This window comes from Dictyostelium discoideum (genome assembly GCF_000004695.1).
Source record: "Dictyostelium discoideum AX4 chromosome 3 chromosome, whole genome shotgun sequence".
Classification (NCBI taxonomy): Eukaryota; Evosea; class Eumycetozoa; order Dictyosteliales; family Dictyosteliaceae; genus Dictyostelium; species Dictyostelium discoideum.
Window position 1 is genome coordinate 2,592,966 of NC_007089.4, and position 13,318 is coordinate 2,606,283.

At 20.6% G+C, this 13,318-nt stretch overlaps 6 protein-coding genes across 6 annotated transcripts in view; 4 read left to right on the forward strand and 2 right to left on the reverse strand.

The window, feature by feature from the left end:
- Positions 1–295: 295 nt before the first annotated feature.
- DDB_G0279825 (hypothetical protein) lies at positions 296–4,313 on the forward strand (the record flags this gene model as incomplete). The annotated part of the gene is made up of 4 exons (XM_636411.1): positions 296–555; positions 627–3,233; positions 3,391–3,691; positions 3,810–4,313. The coding sequence occupies 4 exons, from the start codon at positions 296–298 to the stop codon at positions 4,311–4,313; spliced, it is 3,672 nt and encodes a 1,223-aa protein (XP_641503.1).
- Positions 4,314–4,566: 253 nt separating this feature from the next.
- ivdA (isovaleryl-CoA dehydrogenase, mitochondrial) lies at positions 4,567–6,000 on the reverse strand (the record flags this gene model as incomplete). The annotated part of the gene is made up of 2 exons (XM_636412.1): positions 4,567–5,282; positions 5,469–6,000. The coding sequence occupies 2 exons, from the start codon at positions 5,998–6,000 to the stop codon at positions 4,567–4,569; spliced, it is 1,248 nt and encodes a 415-aa protein (XP_641504.1).
- A 462-nt stretch (positions 6,001–6,462) lies between these two features.
- DDB_G0279829 (DUF1295 family protein) lies at positions 6,463–7,369 on the reverse strand (the record flags this gene model as incomplete). The annotated part of the gene is made up of 2 exons (XM_636413.2): positions 6,463–6,847; positions 6,951–7,369. 2 exons carry the CDS (start codon positions 7,367–7,369, stop codon positions 6,463–6,465), a joined length of 804 nt encoding a protein of 267 aa, XP_641505.2.
- A 2,161-nt stretch (positions 7,370–9,530) lies between these two features.
- Positions 9,531–12,581, forward strand: DDB_G0279831 (CAMK1 family protein kinase; the record flags this gene model as incomplete). Its single annotated transcript, XM_636414.1, has 2 exons — positions 9,531–9,562; positions 9,827–12,581. 2 exons carry the CDS (start codon positions 9,531–9,533, stop codon positions 12,579–12,581), a joined length of 2,787 nt encoding a protein of 928 aa, XP_641506.1.
- A 303-nt stretch (positions 12,582–12,884) lies between these two features.
- Positions 12,885–13,212, forward strand: DDB_G0279833 (hypothetical protein; the record flags this gene model as incomplete). The annotated part of the gene is made up of 2 exons (XM_636415.1): positions 12,885–13,085; positions 13,204–13,212. 2 exons carry the CDS (start codon positions 12,885–12,887, stop codon positions 13,210–13,212), a joined length of 210 nt encoding a protein of 69 aa, XP_641507.1.
- A 98-nt stretch (positions 13,213–13,310) lies between these two features.
- The window catches only part of DDB_G0279835 (hypothetical protein), a gene marked incomplete at both ends in the record, with an annotated part of 1,723 nt that continues 1,715 nt past the window's right edge, over positions 13,311–13,318 (forward strand). Inside the window, one exon of the mRNA XM_636416.1 lies at positions 13,311–13,318. This exon is cut by the window's right edge and continues 951 nt beyond it. Coding sequence (XP_641508.1) covers positions 13,311–13,318 — 8 coding nt within the window.

Here is a 13,318-nt window from a genome sequence, read left to right on the forward strand (position 1 = left end):
TATTTGGAAAAAAAAAAAAAAAAATAAAATAAAATAAAATTATTAATAGTAAAAAAAAAAAAAAAAAAAAAAAAACAATTCGAGAAACAAAACAAAAAAAAAAAAAAAAAAAAATATTACCCATCACTGAAATATAACTATATTTAAATATATTTGCATATTAATAATTTTTTTATTTTTTTTTTTAAAATTTTGATATTTTTTTTTTTTTTTTTTTTTTAAATAATCACTTCCCAAAAAAAAAAAAAAAAAAAAAAAAAAATCAAAAAAAAAAAAAAAACTAAATTTATTAAAGATGAAAAGTGGTTTATTTTTAACATATATAACATTTTTAATAATAATAAATATTGTTAATTGTGGAATCTTTAAATTTTTAGAACCAGTAAATTATATATCATCATCAAAATGGAGACTATCTAGAGACAGATCAATGAATATTGGATGGAATTCCGAAGATCACAATGATACAATTCATTCAATAACAACATCATCAAGTGGACAATATATAATTTCATGTTCAAATGATAAATTAGCAAAATTTCATAGAGTTTTAATGTAAGTTAATCAATCAATTAATTAATTAATCAATTAATTAATATTTATTAATATTTATTTTATTTTACAAGGTATCCAAATTTATATCCAGATTGGACACATATTTATTATGGAGAATTAAAATTAAGAGGATATGGTAATGATGATATTGAGAATTTAAAATGTTTACAAACATTAGATGGTAAACAATTATTAACATTATCAGTTAATAAAAAAGAGAATAGAGTTCATTTGGATACTTTTACATTAATTGAATTAGATTCAATTGAAAATAGAAATCCAATAATAAACATTAAATCACCACAACCACCACCACCAAACATTAATCAATTATCAAATATTACAAACTTTAATATAATATTCCCATTGGATGATTATAATGAAGTTTTTGTAAATTCATCATCTTTAAAATCAAATTTATTAAAATCACATATTTCAAAATCATCTTTAAAACAGCTTGAATCAAATAATCATTTTTCACCATATACAACAACCTTAATAAATAAATTACAAAAATCACCACAAGGAGAACAGCAACACCAACAACAACAACAACAACAACAACAACAACAACAACAACAACAACAACAACAACAACAACAAGGAGAACAACAACAACAAGGAGAACAACAACAACCAATTTTTGATTTATCATTAAATGGTAAACATTTATTATTATCATTTGATAATAAAATTAAAATTCAAAAAGTTCATAATCAATCAAATGATAATGGTAATCAAAAGTTTAAATGGGAAATTATAACAATTGAAGCAAGATATAAAATTCAAGATGTTGTTTTTTTACCTGATAATAATGAAAATGATAATTCAATATTAGTTTTATTATTAGATTTAGAGAATGATGGTGATGGTAGTGATGGTAGTGATGGTGGTGATGATAGTGCTCAAAATTATCATCATCATCATCAATTAGAGAAACAAGCTAAATTAATTTTATATAAAAATATTGATGGAAAGAAATGGAGACCAATTGAATTGGAAATTTCAAATCTACTTTTATCAACATCATTGAAAATCATTAGAAATAAAGCATTACCTCAAAATGATTGTATTTTAAATAAACAGCAACAAAAACAACAACCAATTTTCGTTGGATTTCAAGATGATAGATTCACTGTTCATTTAGGTGAAATTAAAAATGATAAATTGATTTTAATTAAATCATTACCATTACCATTTCACCAAGAATTACCAAATGATCCAAATCATAGAGTTTCAATTGATTTTTCAAAAGATTCAAAAATGTTTTCAATTCAATATCCAAATTCAAATACAATTTATATATATACAAGAGATGATTTTGATAATGAAGATAATAATAATAATAATAATAATAACAATAATAATAATAATGATGATGATGATGGTTCATATTCGTTTAGATTATCAAGTATAATAGATGATTTGCCAATTAGATCACATGGTTCTGTATTGTTATTCAATTTTAAATATAATTATTTAGTTACAAATTTCGATGGTCATTTATCATTTTTTAGAGATTTTGAAACTCAAGTATCACAATGTGATCCAGCATCACGTACAAAAAGTTTTTATTTACCTTCACCACCTTTAAAATCAAATATTACTGGTAGTGATAGATTAGAACTTGAACAATTTGGTTTACTTTATTTACTTAAAATTGGTACCAATTCATCATCATCATCATTATCATCAACATCAACATCATCATCAATTAGTCAAATTCAAATTAAAATTTTAATGTATACAATTTTTGGATATTCTTTAGTAATTTTATTACAAAGATTATTAATTCCATTGGAGGTTTATTATATTGGTCCATTTATTAATAAGGTTTTAAAGAAAATTAGTTTTACTAAAATTAATATTAAAAATATTCAAAATATTTTATTTTATTCAATTGCATTGGTTATTTTATTACTTTCATTCTATGAAATTACTTTTCAAGCAGCATATACAAATGATTGGCCAGCTCATATTCATCATATTGATCAATTTTTAAATCCACCTCCTAAAAATATTTCAATATTTAATTCAATATCTGATTCAAATACAAATATTGCTTTTGGTGGTGGTAGTACCACTACCACTTCAAATGATGAACAGTTAAATTATAATGATAATAATAATAATAATAATGAAGGTAGTGCTGAAAGTGATTTAAATAAATTATTCCCATCAATTCAATATCGTCAACAAAAGGATGATATTGATAATAGTGGTTCAAGTTCAAGTAGTGAAGAATTTTTTAATAGTTTAAATATTAAAGCACCACAAGGAAATAGTAATTTTAATTCAAGTAATGGAGGTTATCAATACTTTTCAAAATATTTACCATCATTTTTAAGAGATAAATTCGATTTCGATTATAATAATTATATGCATTATCATGGTCCAAATACTTATCCAGCTGGGTTCCTTTATCTTTATACACTACTATACTATATTAGTAATCATGGTCAATCATTACAAATATTTCAATTGATTTGGGCATTTTTAGAATTTTTCAATTTCATTTTAATTAAAAAGATTTGTGAAAAATTATCAATTCCAATCATTTTAGCTGTATTACCAATACTTTCAAATAGATTACATTTATATAATGTTAGAGTTGTAATTAATGATTTTCCATCAACTTTTTTAATTCATATTTGTGTATTATTATTAATTAGTAAAAGGTAAATTATAAATTATAAATTATAAATTATTATTATTATTATTATTATTATTATTATTATTATTATTATTATTATTATTATTATTATTATTATTATTATTATTATAAAAATAATTAAATTATTAATTAAATTATTATTGTTATTATTATTTTATTAGATTTAAATTATTTTCAACATTATTTTCAATTATAGTTTCATTGAAATTAAATACAATTTTCCATTCACCTGCAATTTTATTCATATTTTTTAATAGTCTTTCAATTGGTCAAGTAATTTTAAATTTAACTATAATGGCATTCATTCAATTATTAGTTGGTTTACCATTTTTAATGGTAAATCCAGTTGCTTACTTTACAAATGCTTATGATTTTAGTAGAACTTTATTATGGGAAAAAACTAGAAATTTCAAATTTATTGGTAGATTAATTTATGATTCAACTTTATTTAATATTTTATTGGTAATTATTTATTTTTAATTTAATAATTTTTTTTTTTTAAAAAAAAAAAAAAAAAAATATATATATATATATATGGTTCCTAACATTTAAAATTTTTTTTTTTATATTTATTATTTAGTTATTATTATTAATTATTACAATTTTAATATTTATTTATAAATATCAATTGGCTGTAAATGAAATTAATAGATTATTAAAAGTTGTAAAGAATAATACTGGTGGTACAATTAATAATGAAAATAATAATATTGGTGATGAAGAAATTGAATTGAAATTAAAAAGAATTTATATATTATCATTTATTAGTGTAAATTTCTTTGCAGTAGTTTGGGCAAGAGGATTATATACACCATTTATGTGTTGGTATTTCTATACACTACCAATCATATTGTATTTCGCTAAATTCTCTTATACTTTTATTGTATTATTTTGGTTAGCTCACGAAATACTATTTAGATTCTTTAAAGATTTCTATATTGAAATGTTGGGTACATTTATATTCTTAAATATAAATCTTTTAATTTTAATTAGATTATATAATAATTTCAATTTTACAACTTCAACAAAATCTACAATTCCAAGAATAAAAACAAAAACTCAACAAAAAATCAAAACACAATAAATCAATAATTAAATAACTAAATAATAAAGTAAAAAAAAAAAAAAAAAAAAAAAAAAAAAAATATAATAAAATAAAAAGAAATGTATTTTTAATTAATTCCTTTATTTAAGTTTTTATAGTTTTCTATTTTTATTTTTTACTTTTTTTTATTATTAAAATATTTTAATTGATTTATAAAATTGATAGAAAAAAAAAAAAAAAGGAAAAAAAAAAAAAAAGAAAAAAATAAATAGTTAAATATTATATTATTTACTTATTTAGTTTCAGCAAATAATTCTCTACCAATTAACATTCTTCTAATTTCACTTGTACCAGCACCAATTTCATATAATTTAGCATCACGAAGTAAACGACCAGTTGGGAATTCATTGATGTAACCATTACCACCTAAAGTTTGAATTGCTTGTAAAGCCATTTGGGTTGCATTCTCAGCAGTGTATAAAATGACGGCAGCACAATCTTTACGAGAGGTGTAACCAGCATCGGCAGATTTAGCGACAGAGTAAACGTATGAACGACTTGCATTCAATAAAGTGTACATATCTGCGACTTTACCTTGCATCAATTGGAATTCACCAATTGGTTTACCAAATTGTTCACGTTGGTGAAGGTATGGAACAACATTATCCATACATGCTTGCATAATACCTAATGGACCAGCTGATAAAACTAAACGTTCATAATCCAAACCACTCATTAATACCTTGACACCACCACCAACAGTACCTAATACATTTTCATCTGGTACGAAACAATCTTCGAAAACTAATTCACATGTGTTACTTCCTCTCATACCAAGTTTATCTAATTTTTGACCAGTTGAAAAACCTTTCATCTCTTTTTCAATTAAAAATGCTGTAATACCTTTACTTCCTGCATTAATATCTGTCTTTGCATAAACAACTAAAACATTTGCATCTGGACCATTTGTAATCCACATTTTATTACCATTTAATAACCAACCACCCTCTTTTTTATTAAAAAAAAAAAAAAAAAAAAAAAAAAAAAAAATTAATAAATATTTATTATAACTACTATTATTTAATAAATAATAATAATAATAATAATAATAATAATAATAATAATAATAATAATAATAATAATAATAATAATAGTAATAATAATAATAGTAATAATAATAATAATAATAATTACCTGTTTTCTTTGCATTTGTTTTCATACTAACAACATCAGAACCAGCATTTGGTTCAGACATAGCGAGAGCACCAACAAAATCACCACTAATTAATTTTGGAAGATATTTATCTTTTTGAGCTTCATTTGCATTTCTAGTGATTTGATTGATACAAAGATTTGAATGGGCACCATAAGAGAGAGCGACTGAGGCTGATGCTCTTGATAATTCTTCCATTGCAATACAATGAGCGGTATAACCTAAATCTAAACCACCATATTTAGATGGTGCTGTAATACCTAATAAACCTAAATCACCCATTTTCTTCCACATTTCATTTGGGAATAAATTGTTTTTGTCAACATCAGCTGCGATTGGTGCTAATTCGTTTTGAGCAAATTCTCTAACACTTTCTTGTAATTGTAATAAGGTTTCATCAAATCCATTAATATCTCTACCTGTAAAAATGGAACGAGAAATAATATTTTTATTGCTTGATGAACTTTTAATAAATCCTAAAATATTACTTGATTTTTTTAATGATCTAAACATTTTATTACTGTTGTTTTGACGTCTCGACTTCAAAAAAAAAAAAAAAAAAAAAAAAAAAAAAAATCTAAAAAAAAAAAAAAAAAAAAAACAATGAAAAGTAAAAAATTTTTAGGTGCTGGTAAAAAAGGGGTTTTGGTCAATAAAAAAAATAAAAAAAAAAAGAAAAAAAAATGTTCCCACAAATCCAAAACACCTTAATTTTTATTATTAACAATTAAAAAAAAAATAAAATAAAAATAAAAATTATAAAGAAAAAAGTAATGGAAATTTTACTTGTTTTAATTTTTTAAAAAAATTTATAAAAAGGTAATCTATTGCTGATGTAATATTTATTATAATGGTTTTTCATATTTTTAATTTATTTATTTATTTGTTTATTTATTTGTTTACTTATAATTTTTTATTTTTTTATTTTTTTTTTTTTTTTTTTTTTTAATTTTAAAAACTAGTAGTAGTTAATTTTTAATTTATGAATGGTATAATTTTATATGTTGATTTTTTATATTCTTGGTATTGAGGATTTCCAGAAAATTTTTCATCTGATATTTTTTCCATCATTGGAGTTGAAATTTTTAACATTAAAAAACTTATAAATAAAGGAGAAATCAAAGAAATAAACTTATACCAATAAGAATCCAATCCTCTAAAACAAATGAAATAAATTATCCAATGCATCATTATTTCAGAGAAATAATTTGGATGACGACAAAGTCTCTTCCATAATCCTTGGTTAATAAATTTACCTTTATTCTCTGGTTTACCTAAAAATAGTGTTTTTTGTCCATCTGCAACAGCTTCAATTGTAAAAAATGTACTCCATAATAAAATTAATATATAATCTATTAAACTAATAATAAGAAAAAAAAATAAAAAAATAAAAAAAAAAAAAAAAAAAAAAAATTAATAATACATTTTATTTATTTTTTTATTTTATTTTATTTTATTTTTACCTTAAAGAAATTGAAAAATGTTGATGAGTAACTAATAATAAAGGAGTGATTGTAAAATTAATCCATAATGATTGCATGAACCAATAGATGAAAAATTTTTTTGGGTTATTTCTAACTTTATCAAAACGTTTATCTTTTTTATTTCTTTTAATTCTATCGTTGAGAAAAATTACTAACCTACTTGACCATACAATAATGAAAATTGATACAATTAATGCACGTCTTAACCCATAAACATATCCACTCTCTCCAATATGTTCAATTTCATAATAATAGTTTTTGACAAGTGATAATAATCCAACTAAAACAAATGTTCCACATCCAAAAACATCATAATATCTTTTTGATTTTATTAAAAATGCTGAATGTAAAAATCCAACAAATTGAATTAAAAAAACTGATAAATAAATCCCCAACATTTCCCAACCTTTTACCTCTATTTATTTTGTGTTTGTGTATGTGTGTATATATATTGTGATTTTAAATTTTAATCTCAAAATTTTTTTTTTTTTTTTTTTTAATTTTGTTTTTTATTTTTTTTATTTTTTTTTTTTTATTTTTGAAATTAAAAAAATAAAATAAAATAATAATAATTTCAAATTCAAGAAAAAAAAAAAAAAATAAAAAAAAAAAAAACAATAATAAACTTTTTTTTTTATTTTAAAATTTAATATTAAATTTTACTTTTTGATTTAAATTTTATCCAAAAAAAAAAAAAAAAGTTAAAAATTAAAAATTCATAGAAAAAAATTGTTTTAATCTTACTTTAATAATTTATAAAAAAAAGTTTTTACTTGAAAAGGATAAATGACAACAATTTTTTTTATTTAAAATTAATTAAATTTTCGATTATAGCAGAATTAAAAGATAACAAAATTCAAATAATTTAAAAAATGGTTTGTTTGTTTTTATTTTTTTATTTTTTTTTTTTTTTTTTTTCTTTTCAAAAAAGATAAATTATATAGACAAATATTATTATATTATTATTATTATTTGCTATTTATGGATATCATCATACTATCACAAAATCAAATTATATGAATTTTGTGTATTTTGAAGAGTTAATTTATTATTTATTTTTTTAATTAAATAATTTTAAATTAATTATTTTTTATTTTTTTTTATTTTTTATTTTTTTTTAATGATTGAATATAAATTAAACTGATGGGGTATTATTCAACAAATAAATAACCACACACCGTCGATAATTTATATTTTTTTTTTTTATTTTTTTTTTTTTTATTTTTTTTTTTTATATTTATTCCATTTTTTTTATTTTTTTAATTTTTTTTTATTTTTAAATTATTATTTCAAACAATTTTTTACTTAATTACTCTTCAAATATTTCTCCCGATAATAATATTTCAAAATTTAAACTATAATTTTTTTGATTAAAAGTATCATATTTTACTTCCATGTTTTTTTTTTATGTGTGTGTGGTTTTTTTTTTTTTATAATGAGAAAAAAAAAAATATATTAAGATATTGGGAGATCCAAAGATATTAAAAATAAACATTGCACATCATACTACCCACTATTTGGATTAGTTTTTTTTTTTTTTTTTTTCAATAAAATTTTAAAAAAAAAAAAAAAAAAAAAAAAAAAAAAAAAAAAAAACAATCAAAAAAAAAAAAAGTCTATTATTAAAAAAACATAACAAAAAAAATATATAAATAATTTATATACATATTTATTAGTGATATTAATAATTATAAATAATAATAATTATAAAAAAAATAAAATATTACTTTTTTGTAAGGTGTAAAAAAAAAAATCAAAAAAATTCGAAAATATATATTTTACCTATTAATAGTTGAAGAAGTAAAATTAAAAAAACCTAAAAAAAATAAAAAAAATGGCAAATCTGTGTATGTTAATGTGTGAACATTTAAAATTATCTTTTTTTACTATTATTATATTAAAATTTAACTACTATAAATTTTTTTATTAAATATTTCACAAAAAAAAATTAAAAAAAAAATACCACCATTCCAAGGGTAAGGCCTTTTTTTTTAATTTAATTTAATTTAATTTAATTTAATTTAATTTAATTTTTTTCAATTTAATTTTTAATGGTAATTTAATTTATTTTATTTTAATTTTTCCCAAATTATAACAAAATTTTTTTTTTTTTTTTAAACGTTTGTATTGTTTTTTTAAAGACAATTATTTATATAATAATAAAAAAAAAGAAATGTGAAAGAAAAAGAAAAAAAAAAAAAAAACCGTGTATGTGTTGGAAAAATTAATATTGATTCTTTATTTAGAGTAATTGTTTATTTGAAATTTTTGTTGCTAAAAAAAAAAAAAAAAAAAAAAAAAAAAAAAAATATCTAAATTTTTATTTTTATTTTTATTTTTATTTTTTTTAAATTTTTTTTTTTTTTTTTTTTTTTTTTTTTTTTTTTAATCCCTAAATAAAAACCAAATCAATAAATTAATAATAGAAAATAAAAATTTTAAATATTAACTAATCCATAGTTATTATTATTTTTTTTTTTTCTTTTTTAATATTTATATATATATATTTATTCCTTTTTTTTTTTTTTATTAAACGAAGCGTTCGTTTTTCCTTTCAAAATGGGACATCAAATTTCTAAAGAAGATAATGGGTAATTATTATTAATATTAATAAATCAAAATATGCCAAACCTAATAATTTTTAATAATAATTTTTTTTTTTTTTTTTATAAATAATTATTAATCCACCCCAATTTTTAATTAATTTTTCAAAAATATCAATTTACTTACACCCCACACATTTACCCCACTTTTTATTTTTTTATTTTTATATATATATATATATTTTTTTTTAAAAAAAAAAATCAATTTATATTTTACTTTTTTTTTTATATTATTTTTTATTTTGGATTTAGAGAACAAAGCAATAGTAATAATTTAAAGAAAGAACGTAGATATACAACCAACAGTAGTAATCTACATTTCCTTTATCAACAAGAAGAAGGAATTGGAATTAATTATAAAACAGGATCAGCAAATAACAGTTTGAGCAATAGTACTAATAGTAATAATAATAATTATAATAATACAAATAGTAGTAATAATAATAATAATAGTGGAAATAACAAAAAAATAACAGAAAGTACAAGTTTAGAAGATTTTAAACAATTTTCAACCACACTTTCAATTTCAAGTACAACACCACCTGACACACCAATAATTTCTTATAATAATAGTAATAATAATAATAATAATAATAATAATAATAAATCAAATAAAGCTGTACATTTTACAAGAACAAGATCTAGATCATTAAATATAACAAATACAAGTAGAAATTTAAAGGTTACATCATCTCCAATCATAGATAGTCAGGTATGCGCACCAAATAACAGTTATAATAGTTCAATTCAATCTTTAAATTCATTATCATCTACAAATAGTTTATCAATCAATACAAATACAAATACATCATCATCATTATCATTATCTTCAAATTCTTCAAATAATAGTTTATCAACTCTAACTAATACAACTACTACAACAACAACTACTACAACCACTAATACAACACAACAACAACAACCTATAAAAGGTAGAAAATCAAAATCAAGTAACGCATTATTTAAATCATTAAGATCATCTTTAACAGGTTCTTCAAGTAGTAATAGTAATAGTGGTAAAAAGAGATCATCTTCAATATCCTCTAGTACAAATAGTTTAGATATAAATAGCGCCAATAATAATAATAATAATAATAATAGTTTAAAAGTATCATCAAAGAAATCATCAAAAGGGGGTTCACCAAATTCAAGTACAGAATCACTTCAATCTTTATCAACATCAGCATCAGCATCATCATTAACATCCACACCACCATTACCACCAAAAAGTAATGCTTTTTCAAAATCTCAAAATTCAAGTGCATCATCATTAAATAAACAAGTTATATCATCATTACCACCATTAGCACCAACATCAACATTAACAACAACAACAACAAATTTAGAAGTTTCAAAAGAATCTTTAAAGCCATCATCAACACCAATTGATAATAATTCTGTAGCAGATTCATCCTACAATAATAATAATAATAATAATAATAATAATAATAATAATAATAATAATAATAATAATAATAATAATAATAATAATAATAAAAATAATAATAATTTACTTGATAGATTAACAGATCAATTACATAGAGATCCTTTCTTTTATAATACAAATACAGCATACCAAGAAGAGAATATAATAGTTGAAGAGGTCGTAGTAAAAGAGGAAGAGAAATCATTACCTCCAAAGAAATTACCACCACCTTTACCACCTAAAAACTTTAAACAAACAACAACCACCACCGCAACAACAACAACAACAACAACCACAACAATGAATCCACCATCACCAATAATTCAAAATGTAAATAGAAATAATAGTAGTAGTAATAATAGTAGTAGACATGAATTATTGAGAAAATCATCAGGTATATTACCACCACAAACTGAACCAACCTATCCAAGTGAAACAAGTTCAAAGAGATCATCAGTTGAGATTAAATATTTAGAAGAGAATCATAAATATCAAATATTTGATAGATTGGGTAGTGGAACATTTAGTGATGTTTATTTATGTATTAATAAAGAGAATGGTAAACAATATGCAATGAAAATCATTGATAAATCATTAGTGACAATGATTGCACAACATACTGATATGAAAGTTGAGACAGAGGTAAACATACTGAAACAATCATTTCATCCTCACGTAATTCAAATCATTGATCATTTTGAAAGCGAACTTTATTATTACATTGTCACTGAATTACTACAAGGTGGTGAACTCTTATATCAATTAGAAAAGAATCATCCCTCAACCAATGAAAACGTTTCAAACTACACTGAAGAACATGCTAGAAAAATCATTAAACAAGTCATTCAAGCTGTTGGATTCTTACATTCAAATAAAATTGTACATCGTGATCTTAAACCTGAAAATATCCTATTCCGAGATAAATCATTAGGTTCAATTTTAAAAATTATTGATTTTGGTTTAGCTTCATATGTTGATCATGATTGTAATTGTAATAATAATAATGATAATAATAATAATAATAATAATAATAATAATAATAATACAAATGGTGAAGTAATACAACCATCATCACCACCACCAACAAAATTAATTGATGTTTGTGGTACACCAGAATTTCAAGCACCAGAAATGGTAAAGAGATTAGGATATTCATATCCAGTTGATATTTGGTCAACTGGTATCATTTTATATATTTTATTATGTGGTCATCCACCATTTCAAGGAAAGAATAATATGATAGTTATGAGTTTAATTATAAAGGGTGAATTAAATTTCGATTCAAGTGTTGGTTGGGATAATGTTTCAGAGTCTGCAAAGGATTTAATTAGAAAAATGTTAAATCCTGATCCAGAGAAACGTTTAACAGCTCAACAAGTATTATTACACGAATGGATTACTACCTCTAGTGATGTTAATGGTTCCCCTCAATTGGGTGCTCCTTTATTCTATAAACAACTTAGAAGATATAATTCTCAACGTCACTTTGAAAAAATTGGTGATACTCTTTTAAAATCTCAAAGATTTATTTATATGTCACCAGAAAAAGATTATTTAAAAAGAAGATCAATACAATTATAATTTTATTAAAATAAATAAATAAATTAATAAATAAAATTATTATTATTTTTATTATTATTATTTTTTTTTTTTTTTTTTAAAAAATTACTAATTAATGTAGTTAAAAGAAATAAAAAAAAAAAAAAAAATAATAATAATATTAAAAATAAAATAATAATAAAAAAATAAATATTTATACCGAATTGGTAAATTTTAATTCTTTTTTAAAGAAATTTGTTTTAAATGAATCATCTGGAATAAGTCTTCCTAGTATTGAAACCAATTATTTTTCACAATTTTTTATTTTTATTAGCTTTAGTTCATATGTTTACATTTGTTACAAATGATTATAACAATATAATTTGTCCATTCTCTCAATGTAAATCGTTTAATCTTGGTGTAATTAGACCAAATCTTAATAGAATGTCACTGATAAACCACAATTGTAACGGTAAATACGATATAGGTGGTCAGTTTGGTACAGCAAAAGATATACCACTCCAATTTACATTTATTATATCAATAGTAAGACTCCTCTCAATAAATAAAATAAATAAAATTAAATCAATTATTGTCAAAAAAAAAAAAAATAAAAAATGAAATCAAAAAAAAAAAAAAGTTTTTTTTTTTTTTTTTTAAAGAGCCAAATTAAATTTTAGTTTTATTTTTTTTTTTCGTTTTTTAGCTTTTTTTATTTTTTTTTTTTTATTTTTTTTTTTTTATTTAATATTTTTTCTCTGATTCATTAAAATGATAAG